Source organism: Thalassophryne amazonica, chromosome 17, assembly GCF_902500255.1.
Source record: "Thalassophryne amazonica chromosome 17, fThaAma1.1, whole genome shotgun sequence".
Taxonomy (NCBI): Eukaryota; Metazoa; Chordata; class Actinopteri; order Batrachoidiformes; family Batrachoididae; genus Thalassophryne; species Thalassophryne amazonica.
In genome coordinates, this window is record NC_047119.1 from 66,509,582 (window position 1) to 66,530,005 (window position 20,424).

Below are 20,424 nucleotides of genomic sequence, written 5' to 3' on the forward strand. Positions count from 1 at the left end.
ACATTAAATTGTTACTTTTTGGCTTATCCATTGTCCGTTCATTACCGCCCCCTGTTGTGGGTCCGTGTCATGACACTTTCACAACAGTTCCCATGATGCACTGAGTGTTTCTTTCTCTTTTTGCTCTGTATGCACCACTTTGCATTTAATCATTAGTGATCGATCTCTGCTCCCCTCCACAGCATGTCTTTTTCCTGGTTCTCTCCCTCAGCCCCAACCAGTCCCAGCAGAAGACTGCCCCTCCCTGAGCCTGGTTGTGCTGGAGGTTTCTTCCTATTAAAAGGTAGTTTTTCCTTCCCACTGTCGCCAAGTGCTTGCTCACAGGGGGTCGTTTTGACTGTTGGGGTTTTTCCGTAATTATTGTATGGCTTTGCCTTACAATATAAAGCGCCTTGGGGCAACTGTTTGTTGTGATTTGGCGCTATATAAATAAAATTGATTTGACATAAAGTTCTACAAATCCAACATATATTTACTCATTTTGAAAAAGTATCTGCTATAAATTTCCCATATTTTATTTTTATTTGTTATTATATTTCATAACTGTCCATCATAAACTTGCTTGTCATATCAGAGTTCATGACTTTGTCATAAATCACATTACGTTGTCAAGAGCAATATCGACAAAAGTTAGACTGTCCTATTTGTCACAACTGTTGATGTTTGTCATCTCGTGTTACTAAGGGATCTGTCAAATTACAGGGACCTGTGCAATTAATGTATCCAGTAGCCAGTGTTATGGCCTCCTATACAAGCACAGGTTCTCATTTGGACACACTGGTATCACAGTGTAAATAACATGACATAGATCACAAAAAGAGAGTGAATTTAGTGCTGTTTAGTATTCACTGGTGTCCTTTTCTTAGTGTTTCTGCATTTGCATAGTATTGTTCTTAATAATTTCAATTTTTCTATTTTTTTTTTTTTGTCTTTTATTCTTTGGTCAGAAAGGCGTGGCATGTGTGCCTGTTGAGATGAGGAACTGGTGTATTCATGCACTAATGAAGCATGAATATTTTTTTTATTAAATGTCATTTTATTGCAGGGAAGGACCCTGTATGGCTCTCGTGATTAAGCCGCTTCAGTGTCTCTAATGACAACACAAAGGCTCTTTTAAGAGCCGCCCACTGTCCTATGAAAGAGTTAATCTCCTTTGATTGTATGGTTACTAAATCATCACAGCACAACTGAATGCAATTTGTTCATTTAATGTTTTAGTTGTTTTTTTTAAGTTTTTAAACATTAAACGAGCTACTCGTATTTTCCTTCGTGTTCCTCCACCCCTTTCGACTCTATTATCGACAAACGAGAGCCCACATATACCACGAGAGTATGACAGAGCTCATTTGTTGCCTTGCAGGCTTTAATTGTAAAGTGTTAGATCATGCCGTAAAATGTTTCGTTTCCAAACGTCCTCACAGTAACGTGCCGTAACTGCAACCTGTGGAAAGTAGCGTTTTCTGTGTCCGTGTGCGTCAATGTTAACTGACCCTCATCCTTCTGCAGCGACTGTGGTTTGGACAAAAGCTTCTCATGAAAACCAGCGCCACAGCAATGTTTTCGCCCCTAACGCCGTCCACCAATCATACACGGGGAGTCCCACAGTTAAATTTGCATGCCGTGTCTTTAAAGAAGCAGTTCTCAGAGTTGGGAACTTATTAATTTCGTGGAACTATAGAGGAGAAATCCCGAACATGCCTGAACCAGTGAAGTCAGCGCCCAAGAAAGGCTCCAAGAAAGTGGTAACCAAGACTGCCGGAAAAGGAGGCAAGAAGAGAGAGAGGAGCAGGAAGGAGACACGGGCATTTCTTCCAAGGCCATGAGCATCATGAACTCGTTCGTCAACGACATCTTTGAGCGCATTGCTGCCGAGGCGTCCCGTCTGGCTCACTACAACAAGCGCTCCACCATCACATCCAGGGAGATTCAGACCGCCGTGCGCCTCCTGTTGCCCGGTGAACTGGCCAAGCACGCCGTGTCCGAGGGCACCAAGGCTGTGACCAAGTACACCAGCTCCAAGTGAACTGATGTGCGCCTTCACCATCAAACCAACGGCTCTTTTAAGAGCCACACACGTCTGCAAAAGTGCAAACATTCTATATGTTGTGTACAAACAGTAGTTCTGTTCTTAGTATTTTTCTCATTTATTCGTGATGCTGGATTGTAATACAAACACTCCAACACTCTTTCCAAGCGCTGTTGTTGCCCTGAACGCCTCAACCCCACTGTAAATCTTTTTATAACTTAATATTTTGATGTCTTTTTATAACTTTTATATGCACTTTGTGTTTTTTTTTGCACTGCTTTTTCTTTTTAGAGCTGTTTTTTGAATTTCGTTGAGCCCCTGAGGAACAATGACAAATAAAGAATTCTGATTTCCTGGTTTTGTTAGGAGAGACGGCATCCATCCCACTTTGGATGGCACAGCTCTCATTTCTAGAAATCTGGCCAATATTCTTAAATCCTCCAAACCGTGACTATCCAGGGTTGGGACCAGGAAGCAGAGTTGTAGTCTTACACACCTCTCTGCAGCTTCTCTCCCCCTGCCATCCCCTCATTACCCCATCCCCGTAGAGACGGTGCCTGCTCCCAGACCACCAATAACCAGCAAAAATCTATTTAAGCATAAAAATTCAAAAAGAAAAAATAATATAGCACCTTCAACTGCACCACAGACTAAAACAGTTAAATGTGGTCTATTAAACATTAGGTCTCTCTCTTCTAAGTCCCTGTTAGTAAATTATATAATAATTGATCAACATATTGATTTATTCTGCCTTACAGAAACCTGGTTACAGCAGGATGAATGTTAGTTTAAATGAGTCAACACCCCCGAGTCACACTAACTGCCAGAACGCTCGTAGCACGGGCCGAGGCGGAGGATTAGCAGCAATCTTCCATTCCAGCTTATTAATTAATCAAAAACCCAGACAGAGCTTTAATTCATTTGAAAGCTTGACTCTTAGTCTTGTCCATCCAAATTGGAAGTCCCAAAAAACAGTTTTATTTGTTGTTATCTATCGTCCACCTGGTCGTTACTGTGAGTTTCTCTGAATTTTCAGACCTTTTGTCTGACTTAGTGCTTAGCTCAGATAAGATAATTATAGTGGGCGATTTTAACATCCACACAGATGCTGAGAATGACAGCCTCAACACTGCATTTAATCTATTATTAGACTCTATTGGCTTTGCTCAAAATGTAAATGAGTCCACCCACCACTTTAATCATATCTTAGATCTATCTTGTTCTGACTTATGGTATGGAAATTGAAGACTTAACAGTATTCCCTGAAAACTCCCTTCTGTCTGATCATTTCTTAATAACATTTACATTTACTCTGATGGACTACCCAGCAGTGGGGAATAAGTTTCATTACACTAGAAGTCTTTCAGAAAGTGCTGTAACTGTTAGGCTTTGGGTCCTGTTTGCTGGTTTTAGTTTGCTTATATTGTTTTGTCTCTTGCTGGGGGGTTTTTCCTGTCTGGATCTATCTGTCGCTTTCTCTGTCTGTTTGTGTTTTCTGGTTGTGGGTGTGTCCTTCTCCCTGGCCACTCCTTCTTTCTGGGGCGTTCCACACACACCTGCTCTCAATCTGTACCTCATCACCTGGGTGTACATAAGCTCCTTTGTTTGCCTCATTTCTTCACCAGATTGTTGCGCCTTGTGCCTACTCTCTGCTCTGTATTGTATTCTTGTCCTGCCTGCTTCACGTGTGTTACAACTACCTGCCTGTATCCTCGACCACGCCTACTACCTTATGTTTCTGTTTGTATCACTCTTGTTGGACTGTCTTTCCGTGTACCGAACCTCGTTTACTGTTTCAGTAAACTGCTGTGTCTTACAGAGCTTGTTGTCAGAGTCCTGCATTTGCGTCCAGCCTATTCCGCCCTTCAGACCTGTCAGTAACTAGGTTTAAGGATATGATTCCTTCTTTATGTTCTCTAATGCCATATACCAACACAGTGCAGAGTAGCTACCTAAACTCTGTAAGTGAGATAGAGTATCTCGTCAATAGTTTTACATCCTCATTGAAGACAACTTTGGATGCTGTAGCTCCTCTGAAAAAGAGAGCTTTAAATCAGAAGTGCCTGACTCCGTGGTATAACTCACAAACTCGCAGCTTAAAGCAGATAACCCGTAAGTTGGAGAGGAAATGACTGCAGGCTTACTTGTAGTTCCTAGGGTTTGTAAGAGTAGAATGGGAGGCAGAGCCTTCAGCTTTCAGGCTCCTCTCCTGTGGAACCAGCTCCCAATTCAGATCAGGGAGACAGACACCCTCTCTATTTTTAAGATTAGGCTTAAAACTTTCCTTTTTGCTAAAGCTTATAGTTAGGGCTGGAACAGGTGACCCTGAACCATCCCTTAGTTATGCTGCTATAGACTTAGACTGCTGGGGGGGTTCCCATGATGCACTGAGTGTTTTTCTCTTTTTGCTCTGTATGCACCACTCTGCATTTAATCATTAGTGATCGATCTCTGCTCCCCTCCACAGCAAGTCGTTTTCCTGGTTCTCTCCCTCAGGCCCAACCAGTCCCAGCAGAAGACTGCCCCTCCCTGAGCCTGGTTCTGTTGGAGGTTTCTTCCTGTTAAAAGGGAGTTTTTCCTTCCCACTGTTGCCAAGTGCTTGCTCACAGGGGGTCATTTTGACTGTTGGGTTTTTTCCGTAATTATTGTATGGCCTTGCCTTACATTGTAAAGCGCCTTGGGGCAACTGTTTGTTGTGATTTGGCGCTATATAAATAAAATTGATTTGATTCTGATTCACATGAAATGTTACAAACAATTTATAGCAACTCCGTAGTGTGATGTCCACAGCATCAGCACATACTGATAAATGAATTGCGAAGGGAAGTTGGTGCATAAAGTGAAAATGGTGCAACAGTATAACTGCAAGTGGCTTTCAGAAAAATAGCTATTTGGCAAAAAGTATAATAAACAGTGAACCAATATTGCAATGTGTGGCATGACAAAAAGTAGGGGTTACGATTCATAGCCTAATCATATATTGTCTCTTCCAATTACTAAAATTGTTGATTTTACTGCCACTATCTTCTTCTCTATCATATACTGGTGTATGTATATATGTATAATGTGTGTTTACAGTGTTTGCAAAATACCTGTCTCCAGTCTAGGTTATATCAGAATATCCTATTACTGTCAATTCCAATATGAATATTAAAATATGACAAACCATTTGTCCTGTATCATAGCTACATGTAAGACATCTGCAGAAAATGATGATCGGTCTAAGATGGCAGCCCCATGGTCTTTTTTTTTTTTTTTTTTATCTATGAATGGTCTGTAAACCCTTCAGAATAGAGGATCCTCTGTTCAAAACACAGCCAAAGCTCTGGGGAAAAAGCTATTCCACAGTTTAGGTGAATTGTGTAGAAGGCTGTGTAACATTGGCTTTAGCTGTCATTTGGACCTTTGGCATATATATATACACAAATGCGCACATGCGTGCATACACCAAGAGAGACCACAACAAATCTGAGTTGAAATGACGGCTCCCCTAATGCTGGATATGTGAACATCTGTCTTGGTTTCCTGGCTCTGATTGACCTAAACTTGCTTGATGGTTCTGGTTCGTGAGCGGGTGAAACCGGTTCTTCCCTAGGATCTAAGCATTTGTCATTCTCACTTCGTGTCGTTTTCACGTAGATCTAAGTCAAATGACAACCGAGTTACCTGCTGAGCAAATGTTTGGTGCTGTTCACACCTTTCTCCTCTTACTGGCACTCTGATCTGTCTCTCCTCTCTCATAGGTACTTGGATCTGGCTGCTTATTTGTTTGGGGGCCAGATTTGTTTGTCCCAAAGTTGATGCCTCACAGTACAGACTTGCACACATGGTTTCTTCTCCTGTTGCAGGGATATGGGGCATTATTGTAGCAAAAGTATTTGCAGATGTATATTTTGATCTGCATATCTTCCTCTCTATCAGATTTACCATGTTTTGTTTTGGGAAAAAAAGAAAAACACATAAGCAAAAAAAAAAAAAAAATCACACACGGGGAGTGTAGAACGGACAAGTGGTTTATAAATGAAAGGTTATCAGAGCCTAACTTCATTCGTTTTGTTAAATGCAGATTGCATTACATTTGCAAATACTTTTGCTACAATAATGACCCCATACCCGTGCGGCAATTAAATATTGTTGATTGAATTTATTTTGTAAAAGCAAAATAAACAGACAGATTAACACTGACTCTGTACAAATATGCAATTTGCATTTCACGAAACAAATGAGGTTCTGGCTCCAATAACACTATGGTCAAACTTTACTCATTTTGGGTCACAGAGAATGAAAATATTAAGAAAAGCTACTACTGTGCTGCTAATATATAATCCTTTTGCTGATTTTAAAGTGTTATGATTTTTTATAAAAACTACTGTTAATATAATTAAGTAAACGCAAAATGTAAAACCTTGTATATCTTGGAAACAGTAGCCATTTAGCCGTTGTTATTGTCATATTTGAATTCAACATGACAAATAGCACATTTTATTTCTGATGCAGACAACTTCTCAATATTTGTAGACCAGTGTAACCACTCATTTATAGATATGCAAAACTCCATTATACACCTTCGATGGTGTTTCCATGAACCGAAGATGTGTTAGCAGTACTTTGCAACTGTTATCTTGAATGAAAGTTCATCTCAACCCACACGTGCCACGCCTTTCCGACCAAAGCCCTTTGTGTCAAAGTATCTGCTCTTTGTCACTGTAATGTGTAATAACATTTCTACTTAACTGTCTTCAAAAACACAAAATACAATAATTAAATAAAAGTAAGGGGGAGAGAGAAGAGATAAAAACAATGAAACGTCTTCTTACATGGGGAAGCAATGCTGAAGCGGAGATGACTGAGTGGTTCAAAGAAACAAAAAAGTGACATGGATTAACTGTATATATGATTCCAAATGACACCAAAGCTGTCTGAAGGCGCTTCACGTTTTTCTCCGCATTATGGAATACAGTAGTTGTACAACTTTGTCTTGCCATCAATTGTGTGTATGCGCATATGAGGTATCTAAAGGCATTACAAAAAAACAAGAAAGAAAAAAATATTAATTTCATTAAAAATACATTTAATGACCATATTCAGATAGCTTCCATAGTGTACATAACAGGGTTAAAGAAGAACGGAGATCACATTTTGTAATGATGACTGAAAAATAATAAACTAATGCCTGACATGGGAAAATATTTTTGTGATATGTCCTTAATGCTGCGATACAAATAATACAATTTGGTAAAAAAAAAAAAAAAAGAAAAAAAAAAAGGGAAGTGCAATTCAAACCGTTCTCATGGAATGACAAAAAAATATTTCTGTCTAATAATTTTCAAAATAGTTTGCTGTACTTTATCAAAAGCTTTAGTAACATCAAGCATGGTCATAAAAACATTGCTTTCTTATAGTTATAACTTATGACCTCATGCATGACAAAGGTGCATCAAGTAGTGGAGACACCTGGTTTGAAACCAACCTGCAGATCACAGCTCATCGAGACTTATTTTTATTATTTTTACAACAATAATGACAATTTTTGAAATGATGCTGCTCAAGATAATGACATGATCATTATTTGAATTTGAAGTTACGCTCTTAATTTGTCAGAATTGGACTTAATAATAAATCTAGGTTGAGCATATATGATTTGAGTGGATATCTTCCTCTCTATCAGATTTCCCCATGTTTTGTTTTGGAAAAAAGAAAAACACAAGCAAAAAAAAGAAAAGAAAATTACACATGGGGAGTGTAGAATGTTGCTCTTTAAGGACAAGTGATGTGGCTCTGAAAAGAGCCTTTTTGGGGTCCAGCCTGTACCAGCTGAATGAACAAGTTTACTTGGACTTTGCGGGCTTCTCGGTTTTTTTGGGCAACAGAACAGCCTGAATGTTTGGCAGCACGCCGCCCTGAGCGATGGTCACTCCGCCCAGCAGTTTGTTGAGCTCCTCGTCGTTGCGGACAGCCAGCTGCAGGTGACGGGGAATGATACGAGTCTTCTTATTGTCCCGAGCAGCGTTGCCGGCCAGCTCGAGGATCTCAGCGGTCAGATACTCGAGCACAGCCGCCAGATAAACGGGGGCTCCAGCACCCACACGCTCCGCATAGTTGCCCTTCCTCAGCAGACGGTGGACACGACCGACTGGAAACTGCAATCCAGCACGAGAGGAGCGAGTCTTCGCCTTGGCTCTGGCTTTACCGCCTGTTTTGCCTCTTCCGCTCATGATTTCGCTCTAATCCTTTGCTGTTAAAGCGCAGAGAAAAAGTACTTGCGGAGCGGCACAGAGCCTTTTTTATATACTTTCCGAGCGGCGGAGGACACTTTGTGCCCGACCAATCACAAAACAGGCTGCTTGCTGAACTGCAGCAGGCGGGGCCACTGAGAGAGTGAAGGACCATATGCAGGACTTGTCGAAAGGGTGGTCTACCAATCATCTGCTGAGAATCACACGGTGGGCGTGGCTAACTACCAAGTACTCATGATGCGGGCGTCTGCTTCCCTCCTCTGAAGCCGCGCATCAACCCAATGTTGAGCCTCACTTCCAAAATTAAACAAATTATGTTGAACTTTTGAACTTATTTATTTGGCACACAACTCGTCAATAACAAAAACTGATATACAAAACAATTCCACAGTGACGTGACCAAAAAGGGGGTGAGCAGAAGCAATTCATTCTGTCAAACTTATGTTCTTTATATTAAAATAACACTTTTCAATGTGAATATATATATACACAATGTTAATGTCTCAAAAGACACCGCCAAAACAACGTTCATCTAAAGAGCTTGCGCTCACTGTGTCAAGTCTACACGTTCTTTATATTGAAAATAACTCATTTATATATATATATACACACACACGGGAACACTCTCATGTCATTGCAGTGGCTCTTAAAAGAGCCGTTTTGTGTGGTTATGGTTCTCAGCACACTTTAAGCCCTCTCTCCTCGGATCCGGCGAGCCAGCTGAATGTCTTTGGGCATGATGGTGACCCTCTTGGCGTGGATGGCGCACAGATTGGTGTCCTCAAACAGGCCGACCAGATAAGCCTCACTGGCCTCCTGCAGAGCCATCACAGCGCTACTCTGGAAACGCAGATCAGTCTTGAAATCCTGAGCGATTTCCCTCACCAGGCGCTGGAAGGGCAGCTTGCGGATCAGCAGCTCGGTGGATTTCTGGTAGCGACGAATCTCTCTGAGGGCCACGGTACCGGGTCTGTAGCGGTGAGGCTTTTTCACGCCGCCGGTGGCAGGAGCGCTCTTACGGGCTGCTTTAGTGGCGAGCTGCTTCCTTGGCGCCTTGCCACCGGTTGATTTACGAGCCGTCTGCTTGGTTCTTGCCATGTTTTACCGACAGCCTTCTTTGCACGAAAGCGAAAATGTGTTTTCTTCAGAGCGCACACCGGCCTTATAAAGGCACCGCCGTAGCGGCGCCAGAGGTGATTGGTGCAAGAAAAGGGAGCGCTGTCGCTGATTGGACAAGAGCAATTCGAAGCTTTCAACGTGCTAAAAGCAAATACAAATCGAGTCATCAATGTAAAATCATAAAATATACATAGACAGACCATCCATAAATGCACTTTGACTTATTTTTCACATATCTGTATTTATTGTAATTGTTGATATGTGGAAGCCTTCTATGGATATATTTGAGTAATAACGCCAGTGTTTGTGGCTGTGACTAGTCAAACAGCGAGCCTTTAAAACGTGGCGCTTACATTTTTTTCCCCACCCTAACCCTAACCCTAACCCACCCCTCCGGGTTTATGATGTGGCTCAAATTACACAGGAAACACTCTTTCAGTAATGTGGGTGGCTCTTAAAAGAGCCTTTTGTAGGACATGATTGACAGCTCACTTTTTCTTGGGCGCTGCCTTCTTAGTTTTGGGTTTGACGGCCTTCTTTGCTGGAGCTTTCTTGGCTGCAGCGGGCTTTTTCGTGGCCTTCTTCGGACTCTTGGGTGTCTTCTTCGGACTCTTGGCTGCTTTCTTTGCCGCTACAGGCTTCTTCACCTTCTTCGGGGACTTCTTGGCGGCGGCAGGCTTTTTTGTTGCTGCAACTTTCTTGGGTTTCTTGGCCGCTGCTGGTTTCTTGGCGGTGGCCTTCTTAGCTTTGGGAGCACTTTTCTTGGCAGCCGGTTTAGTCTTGGTGTCTTTGCCCAACTTGAATGAGCCGGACGCCCCGGAGCCTTTGGTCTGGACAAGCTTGCCTTTAGTCACCAGACTCTTGACGGCCACCTTGACACGAGCATTGTTCTTCTTGACGTCGTAGCCGCCGGCAGCCAGAGCGTTTTTGAGGGCAGCTAAAGACACACCTTTCCGCTCCTTGGACGCCGTCACAGTTTGAACGATGAGGTCGCTAACGCTGGGGCCCACCTTCTTGGCTTTGGCAGGCTTCTTCTTGGGAACCTTAGCCGGAGCGGCGGCAGCTGGAGCTTCTTCTGCCATTTGTCGTCTCTGAACGTTGCAAAGCACAAGGAGAGTTTGACGGACTGTTGGAGATTCCGGAGCAGGAGGCTGTACTTGAAGCCTCCATGAGAACCGTGGAGACTCAATCCATCCCGCCGCTTCTCGCTGCAGTCTGATTTGTCGGGTTACTTGTGTTTTCTCTCTGACAATAAACAGGTGAAATTCCCATCTGGACCAACATGTATGTACAATAAACAAACGGAAGTGACAGCGGAGCGGTGTCTGTACATGTGCACGTTGTGTTGGTCTCGGAAGCTTTCCGCATTTAGTCAAAAAAAGCTTCAACTCTCCCCGAACGACTGCCGCGGGAGGCACTGCTCTGTGCTTTTTCTCTCTTAAATGCTTCAAAAAGCAGCAAAAACCCACTGAAACCACTTAGACCCGAACACGACATCCTTGTTAGCTGTGTAAGAGTCAGTGTACTGATATTTTACACATAAATCTGACAGAAATTGACGCGTTTTTGCTTTCTGCAAACACACTCTTGTCAGAGGCTGATTTACTTTAACGATGCTCACATGTCATATTTTAGTCAGTTGTTATTGTGCCAAAATGCATATTTTAATTGTGATAAACATATCGTTGACAGCCAAAACGATCAGCACGTGTTGTCAGTCATAACGTTCGTATCTCCTACAGTTGGCAGTTTTATCAGGGTAAATGTGTCCATGTTTTTAAAATAAAGTGACCTCAGTGATATGTTGAGTGTCTACAGTGCTTGTGTGTTTACATGATACAGACATAATAGAGGAATAAGAATGCTTAGACATGAAAATGACCAATGTGCCTTATGTAAATTACATGGAAGAAAACCAACAAAATCAGTGAAGTTTGGCTTTTCCAATGTAGCGCAGCAGGTAATAGAATATTTGCAGAGGAATCCTTCCAACTGTGATAGAAGCATCAAATTTGACAGAAGTACACCTTAGATATTACTCTCGAAAAAACCGACGGGCCACTTGAATTTTTAATATGCGGCCATGTAGGGGTCAATTGAAGAATTACATAGGAGTCAAAATATAAAAATGCTCCAGTCATACTGAAAATTATACCACATTATTTGTCCAAAAAGGTAAAGAAAAGTTTGGACTATCTATGACTGAATTCTATAGAGTTTTGGGTTAAACACAACAAGAATGGTGACAAAGTTCAGTTTCAATTTGTACAGGGGTCAACAGATAGAATTACTCCAATTTTGTTCAGAGGTGATGCAAATTATTGTTTGAGTTAATAGGATTTCAAAAAGGAATAGTTTGCACCATGTATCATGCTTAGTTATCATGTTACAGGGTAACATATGTCACATGTCATAGAATTCAATGGACATCAACATTATTTGACCTTTACTTTGAGAGCAAGCATTCAGCACAGTCAAAACTATTCCATTTATTAATCCATGTAGCTCAATCAACAAATTGCACCATTTTTTACTAAAATTGGAGCAACTTTAACTTTTGACCCCTGTACAAACTGAAATTGACCTTTGTCACCATTCTTATGGTTTTTTTTACCCCATAACTCCAAAACATTCAGTCATAGATAGTCCAAACTATACTGTTTTGGAATCTTTATCATCAGACAAATAATGTGGTATAGTTTTCAATATCATTGGAACATTTTTATATTTTAACCCCTGTGTAATTCTTCAATTGACCCGTACTTGGCCGCCTATTGAAAATTCAAGTGGCTGTCAGTGTTTTAAAAGAGCAATGTCTAAGGAGAATTTCCGCTGGATTTGGTGCTTATATCACCATGTGAAGTATTGTTTCAGTTATTTGCTGCACTAATACAGAACCATAGATTCAAAGCCACCCAAAGTAAAATAAATGTTTTGATAAGACTCATGTCATCAGTAAAGCTCATTCTGATATTTCTCAGACCAAAACATAAAGCAGCACACATGTATTACTCATCATTACTAATTAGTCAGTAACCCACCCCGCCCCCCACCCACACACAAAATAAAAGCGAAATATATGCAAAAGCAGGTATTTCTCATCTGCCATGTCATTGAAAGTGTCTACTCAATCAACACTAGCTTTGGACAGTCTGTCGTTGGCTACATTTGAGGTGTGCCCTCAATAAATTTCTATGATTACTGCTTTCAGGTGTCCAAATTACATCATTCCACATCCTTACTTATGTTTATAGCTTGATTGGCTGCAATAATTATGTGACAGTCTATTTCAGTGGCAATTAGCACACAAGCAAGAGGGAGGAGAGAAATATGACATATGTTTAAACTGAATTTTGTTGTCTTGGTGTGCACGCATGTGCACATTTGTTTTATATATTAAGGACCATTCACAGACAAAAAATAGTACTCATAGACATATGAAGAAAAAAAAACAGTCATTATTTATTAAAACACAGCACTGTCACGGGTGATGATTGTGGACTGGTTTATGGCAGGTGATGCAGGGATATTCCATAGCGTTAGCTCCAGCTCCATAATGATTTTTATGTCTGGTGCAGCTGTCTTTTTAAAAAGTGACAATTCTTTTAACACAGGTGTGATCTATCAGTAGTATGGCTGCTGGCTATTGGTGCTGACGAGTTGTGAGGCCGCCATCTTAGATCGGTCATCTGGGTCATCCGACCCGCTCCACTCAGTGTTTGACAGGTGCAGTGCATTTAATCCATCATAATACTAAACTGATATTCACTTTTTTTCTGCAAAAGTCTTACATGTAGCTATGATACAGGACAAATGGTTTGTCATATTTTAATATTCATATTGCCATTAACAGTAATAGGATATTCTGATAGAGCCTAGACTGTAGGTATTTTGCAAACACACACATTATACATATATACAAACACCAATATATGATAGAGAAGCAGATAGTGGCAGTAAAGTCAACTATTTTGGTAATTTTAAGAGACAATATATGATTAGGCTATTAAAAATTTTTATATGAACAAAATACTGGCTAATGAATACATTATATTTCTATGTAAAACATAACAATAGATATGTTATAACGGGTGTGATCTCTCAGAAGTGTGACTCGACTTCATTCAGTAAATCTATGAATCGTCCAGTTACCGGTCTGAAACCCACTGCATAACCACATTTCTTCATGCCATACATTGCAATACTGCTTCACTGTTTATTACACTCTCCGTATGTTGCTATTTTTATTAAAGCCACTTGCAGTTATGTTGTTGCCCTATTTTCACTTTATGCACCAACTTCCTTTTGCAATTCATTTATCAGTATGTGCCAATTCTGTGGACATCACACTACACAGTTGGTAGAAATTTGAACACGTCTGAATTTGTATTGCTATCCAGCATGACGTATAAAATGACAAACATACTAAAGACAAAACTGTTTGTACACAACTTATACAAACTTTGCACTCTTGCAGACGTGTGTGGCTCTTAAAAGAGCCGTTTGTTTGATGGTGAAGGCGCACATCAGTTCACTTGGAGCTGGTGTACTTGGTCACAGCCTTGGTGCCCTCGGACACGGCGTGCTTGGCCAGTTCACCGGGCAACAGGAGGCGCACGGCGGTCTGAATCTCCCTGGATGTGATGGTGGAGCGCTTGTTGTAGTGAGCCAGACGGGACGCCTCGGCAGCAATGCGCTCAAAGATGTCATTGACGAACGAGTTCATGATGCTCATGGCCTTGGAAGAAATGCCCGTGTCGGGATGGACCTGTTTAAGCACTTTGTACACGTAGATGGCGTAACTCTCCTTCCTGCTCCTCTTTCTCTTCTTGCCTCCTTTACCGGCGGTCTTAGTCACCGCTTTCTTGGCGCCTTTTTTGGACGCTGACTTCGATGGTTCCGGCATGGTCCCGAGTGACAAACGAATGAGGTTTCGACAGAAACAACGGCTCATTTACAGACACTGCATGCAAATTCAACTGTGGGACTCCCCGTGTATGATTGGTGGACGGTGTTAGGGGCGGAAACATTGCTGTGGCGCTGGTTTTCATGAGAAGCTTTTGTCCAAACCGCAGTTGTTACAGAAGAATGAGGGTCGATTAACATTGACGCACACAGTAAACGCTACGGACGTTTGGAAACGAAACATTTTATGGCATGAAAGCCTGCAAGGCAACAATCGAGCTCTATCATACTTTTGTGGTATGCAGGCTTTTAGTTATCGATAATTAAACCAGAATGACTGGAGCAATAAGATATAGAAGCTAATTGAAAACATTAAATTATCATTTGCACTCAAATCTGCTGTGATAATTGTGTTACCATACAATCAAAGGAGATGAGCTCTTTCATAGGACAGTGGGCGGCTCTTAAAAGAGCCTTTGTGTTGTCATTAGAGACACTGAAGCGGTTTAACCACCGAAGCCGTACAGGGTCCTTCCCTGTCTCTTCAGAGCGTACACCACATCCATGGCGGTCACAGTCTTCCTCTTGGCGTGTTCAGTGTAGGTGACGGCATCACGGATCACGTTCTCCAGAAACACCTTCAACACACCGCGAGTCTCCTCGTAGATAAGACCGGAAATCCGCTTGACGCCGCCGCGACGAGCCAGACGGCGGATGGCGGGTTTGGTGATTCCCTGGATGTTATCACGAAGAACTTTACGGTGCCGCTTAGCGCCTCCCTTTCCGAGTCCTTTGCCGCCCTTTCCCCTTCCACTCATCGTCACCAGCGTTCAAGTATCATACAACTACCGGCGCCGTTCAGATGTCCATGTCCTTTAAAACCCACCTGAGGACGTAAGTGAAGACAGGGGCGTGGCTATTTTCTTCTTGCCGCCACTGGTTGGTGGTTGTTCTTTGGAGCTTATGTGCCACTTGCTGGACAAACATATGAATGACGAAGCATTATTTGCTGTGTTTCTGTCATTGCTTCTTTGCCTTCTCCCTCTTTATGAGTTATGAATCAGTCATTGTCTGATTTCTACTTAACTGTCTTTAAAAACACAAAATAAAAAAAATAGGGGGAGAAGAGATAAAAACAATGATACCTCTTCTTACATAGTGAAGCAATGCTGAAGAGCAGATGAATGAGTGGTTCAAAGAAACAAAAAAATACTTTAAATAAAGTGTTTATATTACACCAAATGACACCAAACCTGTCCCAAGGCACTTCACACGTAATGGACCTTTTAATCACTATACCAAAACAATAAAAAAAAAATCACAATCAAGAAGAACATGTAGTTCAGTTGTACTGTAGTTTTTCAAGCTCATGAAGTGGCCAAGTGGCTGGTGTACTTTCTTTGAAACCAGATGATTGCAGTGCTCAATCTGTGTGAAAGGTGCAGTTGGATCAGGGAGGACATACAGTGTGAAACTTATTATCTAGTGCAGCATGTGCTTTCATGTCACATCTGCTGTCCAGAGTGTGTACCCCCCCTCTACTCTGAAATAGAAAGAAGCCTGAAAAACTTACTTTCGGTGTTCTGCAAGAGGTTCATATTGGCAGGTCTGTGAAAGTAGAAGATGAACTATTTTGGCATCAGTCAATATATCTCTATGCACCAGGCTTTGTGTGATTGTCGCTGTCCACGGTGCTGAACAAGAACAAACATGAATTGAGGTCCAACAAACCTAAGGTTTATCCAACAGACAACCCAGTGCTATTTATGTTTGGACACAAATACACTAAGATGTAACAGGTCGACTCGCTTGATTGTGTTCCTTCTTGATGAATCAACTTTATCTTTATCTAACTTCATCTTGATCTTTATCGCAATTCGTCAAGAAGGAACATAATCAAGCGAGTTGAGTCTTATCTTAAGTTAGGACAACAAAAGTTGTTTGTACTTACATTAGATGATAGCGACTGCTCTTCTTGTCCGTCCAGCTCATATCAGAAGTCAAAATGAGTCAAATGGCTGAGAGATCTAAATAGACGGCTGTGTAATGAATGGAACCCCACTACCATCTAGTGGATATCCAGTGTGCGTGAGTGTGTATTTGCGAATCAGTAGTCATTTGTTTGTGGATCTGTGTGGATTTCGCGAAAAGAATGTCTCAAATCTACATCACAGAGGAAATTGATGAATGCGTGTAACTGGTGATCCCCAAATGCTGAAACTCAATTCACAAATACAATTTCCAGTTTTACAAATGTAATTTTTTTTTTTTTTTTTTTTTTACAAATTAAGTTTTATATTTGCAAATACAACATTATTTGCAAAGACCAATTTACAAGTTACAAATATGAAATTTGCATTTGTGGATATCTGAACGATTTGCAAATCAATGATTATTTGTAGATCACCCTGCGTGCATTTACAAATATTAATGAGACCATTTAACCCCATAAACTCCAGATAATAATTATGAAATGTGAGTTTATGCAGTTACCATCAGGTGGTTGGAGCATAATTGTAAAAAATAGCAGACATGTTCATGTCACATGTCGGACAGATCACCCCGTTTCATGAAATTCAGGTCTGCTTAACTTTGAACTCTTCAAAAAAAAAAAAAAATTCTCATTTGAAGCCAGTTGTAACTCACTACTACACAGGATAAATACATTCAATTACTGTGACTGCTAATTCTTTTTCTCGTTTGGGTGAGTTTTCCAAAAGGAACAACTGGCATCATTATCACAACTTTTGAAATAAACAAATAAATAAATAAAGCATCATTACACACAGCTTGGTGGAGTCCGATTTGATAACAGTGAGTCTGTGTATCAATGTTAGCTAAGATATTACGTCAACAAAGGGCAAATATCATCACATTGTCAATGACAATCACGTAACATCTGTACAAATGAAATGACGAAACAGACACATGTCATATTTTAACTAAACTGGTGTTGCGGACCAAACGGTCCCCCCTAAAAATCGGTTGCCCTGCCTTCACTGTGCATGCGTCATTAGATACAGTTCACAGATTATCACAAATATTAATAGCTCCAGCTAACTCCACCATCCCAGCTCCTGCTAACTCCACCATCCCAGCTCCTGCTAACTCCACCATCCCAGCTCCTGCTAACTCCACCATCCCAGCTCCTGCTAACTCCACCATCCCAGCTCCTGCTAACTCCACCATCCCAGCTCCTGCTAACTCCACCATCCCAGCTCCAGTTAATTCCACCATCCCAGCTCCATTTAACTCCACCATCCCAGCTCCTGATAACACCACCATTACTGAAACAGCCACTGCCCCAACTGGATTGCTGAAAAGGGTTCAGTTGAAACCTGTTGTGCAACAAAATGTCCAACATGCAATGTTCTCATGAACAAAAGAAATTTAAGAAGGCACATAAAAAGGAAACACACAGGCAAACAAAAGGACATAACAGCAACTTCATATCTCCAGAGTGAATGTATAGATACTGAGAATGGAGTGTATGCAGTCCACAAGTCTTTTATGGGCACCACTGTTCCTTTGCATGTTCAAAGCAAGGTTTGGGGTTACAGTCAAGATGTTTCATGTGAGTCATGGTTCAGTACATTTTTAAAAACAAGAAGTTAAAAGCTGTCCTGCCAGAGAAATTTAGGCTCCCATTTGAAAACAGTCTCCAAAGCACCTCATTCCAGAAGAGATGATGTTCCAGCACGGCCCAAACAAGCTGCCCGAGTGAACCACTGCTTATAATCCTCACTAGTTCCCATATTGCCAAAGGTAAGTGAAAGATGTCAATTCCTGGATACATGATTACAATCAATGATGGCTGTTTTTCTTTACTTTCAATAGTCATTTTACGTGTTCTGACAGTACTGTGTTGGATCTTTATATTTCCAGATGTGTCTACGTACTGGAAATCATGCCTTCAATGTGGCTCTGAAATGAGTTTGAGGAGCTATTCAGTGATGTCTACATAACTTGATGCTCTTCCAGCATTTTGGATCTGTGTGTGTGTGTGTGTGTGTGTGTGTGTGTGTGTGTGTGTGTGTGTGTGTGTGTGTGTGTGTGTGTGTGTGTGTGTGTGTGTGTGTGTGTGTGTGTGTACATGTGTGTCTTGTTGTCTTTGTTTATCACCTTGTTCAAAACTTTCAAACCGTCCTGTTGTAGATCGAGAAAACACAGTGACCACACCATATGATTACATCATTAATTTACCTGATCATAACATTATATTCCTACACATTTTATCCTAATGCATGAAACAAAGTTGTTGTTTTTTATTAATAAGTAATATTTTGGGGTGGAATAAACCTTTAAAAGCTTAACTTAAAAAAATGGAGTATATTTAACCTTTACAATTATATGTAGAACCTGAAGTACTACTTTTTGTGCAATACTATGTGCTCCTGAAAATTCATCAGACGTCCTATCTTATTTAGTTAAACTGTATATTTGGAGTGAAATAAAATTTGAAAATAGCAAGTCACGCTCTTGAATCACAGGTAGGTGGCGCAGTCTCTAAAGAAATGCTCTGAATCTACGTTAGTAGAAGAAGCAGCATGCGGCCTGAAAGTGCAACCGTACACGAAGAACACGCCTCCGGCTCCACAGACACACACGATTGGCGCGTCTTACAGTAGAAACGCAGAAGAAGACGGTGGCTGACCAATCACAGCTCAAGATGACGGAGGAAAACAACAACAACAACAAATTAATTAAAGCGAATATTTGCAATTTGCTTTGCCCCAAACAGACGATTTTAAACAGAATCGTTCTGACTGTGAATACTGTGATCTTAAAATCATGACTGTTGCTTTCTTACGTTTATTTAAATCGATGCGTTGGTTAACAAACCTGCAAACTGAAACACGCTGCAGGTTAAGCTAAGTTAAGGTAATTAATGCAGTTTTATTTCGTTATTAATGCCTCTGCATCACCATGGATGTTCGAACGTGTTAGGACCATGTTCAAAAATGTTTTTGGATCGGGCTTTCTTGTAAGAACAGCTCATGTTATTCTGACATGGGTCATAACCTTAATACTCTTCCTGCATGATACACGTGAGTATGTATTATTAATATTACTGTCATTATTATTACCGTTATCATTAATGTAGTAATAATATTACGCTTATTATTCTAAAATCACTGTTATTATCATAAAATATGTCACTGTTATCCTAAAACCTGCTGTTGTTATCCTAAAATCACTGTTATTATCCTAAACTCGTCACACTTCTACGTCTATTATCCGTAAATCACTGTTATTCACCTTAAATCACTGTTATTACCCTCAAATCACTGTTATTATCTTTAAATCACTGTTATTATCCGTAAATCACTGTTATTCACCTTAAATCACTGTTATTACCCTCAAATCACTGTTATTATCTTTAAATCACTGTTATTATCCGTAAATCACTGTTATTCACCTTAAATCACTGTTATTACCCTCAAATCACTATTATCTTTAAATCACTGTTATTATCCGTAAATCACTGTTATTCACCTTAAATCACTGTTATTACCCTCAAATCACTATTATCTTTAAATCACTGTTATTATCCGTAAATCACTGTTATTCACCTTAAATCACTGTTATTACCCTCACATCACTGTTATTATCTTTAAATCACTGTTATTATCATAAAATATGTCACTGTTATCCTAAAACCTGCTGTTGTTATCCTAAAATCACTGTTATTATCCTAAACTCGTCACACTTCTACGTCTATTATCCGTAAATCACTGTTATTCACCTTAAATCACTGTTATTACCCTCAAATCACTGTTATTATCTTTAAATCACTGTTATTATCCGTAAATCACTGTTATTCACCTTAAATCACTGTTATTACCCTCAAATCACTGTTATTATCTTTAAATCACTGTTATTATCCGTAAATCACTGTTATTCACCTTAAATCACTGTTATTACCCTCAAATCACTATTATCTTTAAATCACTGTTATTATCCGTAAATCACTGTTATTCACCTTAAATCACTGTTATTACCCTCAAATCACTATTATCTTTAAATCACTGTTATTATCCGTAAATCACTGTTATTCACCTTAAATCACTGTTATTACCCTCACATCACTGTTATTATCTTTAAATCACTGTTATTATCCGTAAATCACTGTTATTC

At 40.4% G+C, this 20,424-nt stretch overlaps 6 protein-coding genes and 1 pseudogene across 7 annotated transcripts in view; 2 read left to right on the forward strand and 5 right to left on the reverse strand.

Annotated features, from left to right (window-relative positions):
- The first annotated feature begins 1,694 nt into the window (after window positions 1-1,694).
- On the forward strand, window positions 1,695-2,077 carry LOC117529022 (annotated as a pseudogene).
- A 5,705-nt stretch (window positions 2,078-7,782) lies between these two features.
- On the reverse strand, window positions 7,783-8,275 carry LOC117529013 (histone H2A). The gene has a single exon (XM_034191706.1). It carries the CDS (start codon window positions 8,239-8,241, stop codon window positions 7,855-7,857), a length of 387 nt encoding a protein of 128 aa, XP_034047597.1. The 5' UTR covers window positions 8,242-8,275; the 3' UTR covers window positions 7,783-7,854.
- Window positions 8,276-8,876: 601 nt separating this feature from the next.
- On the reverse strand, window positions 8,877-9,555 carry LOC117529011 (histone H3). Its single transcript, XM_034191704.1, has one exon. It carries the CDS (start codon window positions 9,358-9,360, stop codon window positions 8,950-8,952), a length of 411 nt encoding a protein of 136 aa, XP_034047595.1. The 5' UTR covers window positions 9,361-9,555; the 3' UTR covers window positions 8,877-8,949.
- Window positions 9,556-9,816: 261 nt separating this feature from the next.
- On the reverse strand, window positions 9,817-10,575 carry LOC117529007 (histone H1-like). The gene has a single exon (XM_034191700.1). It carries the CDS (start codon window positions 10,461-10,463, stop codon window positions 9,870-9,872), a length of 594 nt encoding a protein of 197 aa, XP_034047591.1. The 5' UTR covers window positions 10,464-10,575; the 3' UTR covers window positions 9,817-9,869.
- Window positions 10,576-13,852: 3,277 nt separating this feature from the next.
- Window positions 13,853-14,287, reverse strand: LOC117529020 (histone H2B-like). Its single transcript, XM_034191712.1, has one exon. It carries the CDS (start codon window positions 14,285-14,287, stop codon window positions 13,913-13,915), a length of 375 nt encoding a protein of 124 aa, XP_034047603.1. The 3' UTR covers window positions 13,853-13,912.
- Window positions 14,288-14,692: 405 nt separating this feature from the next.
- LOC117529023 (histone H4) lies at window positions 14,693-15,186 on the reverse strand. The gene has a single exon (XM_034191714.1). It carries the CDS (start codon window positions 15,102-15,104, stop codon window positions 14,793-14,795), a length of 312 nt encoding a protein of 103 aa, XP_034047605.1. The 5' UTR covers window positions 15,105-15,186; the 3' UTR covers window positions 14,693-14,792.
- A 3,752-nt stretch (window positions 15,187-18,938) lies between these two features.
- The window catches only part of zdhhc12b (zinc finger DHHC-type palmitoyltransferase 12b), a 30,189-nt gene continuing 28,703 nt past the window's right edge, over window positions 18,939-20,424 (forward strand). For both annotated transcript variants that reach the window (XM_034191693.1, XM_034191692.1), the window contains exon 1: window positions 18,939-19,334. In XM_034191693.1, the coding sequence (XP_034047584.1) occupies window positions 19,175-19,334 (160 nt within the window). In that variant the 5' untranslated portion in view covers window positions 18,939-19,174. The remainder of the gene's footprint in view (window positions 19,335-20,424) is intronic.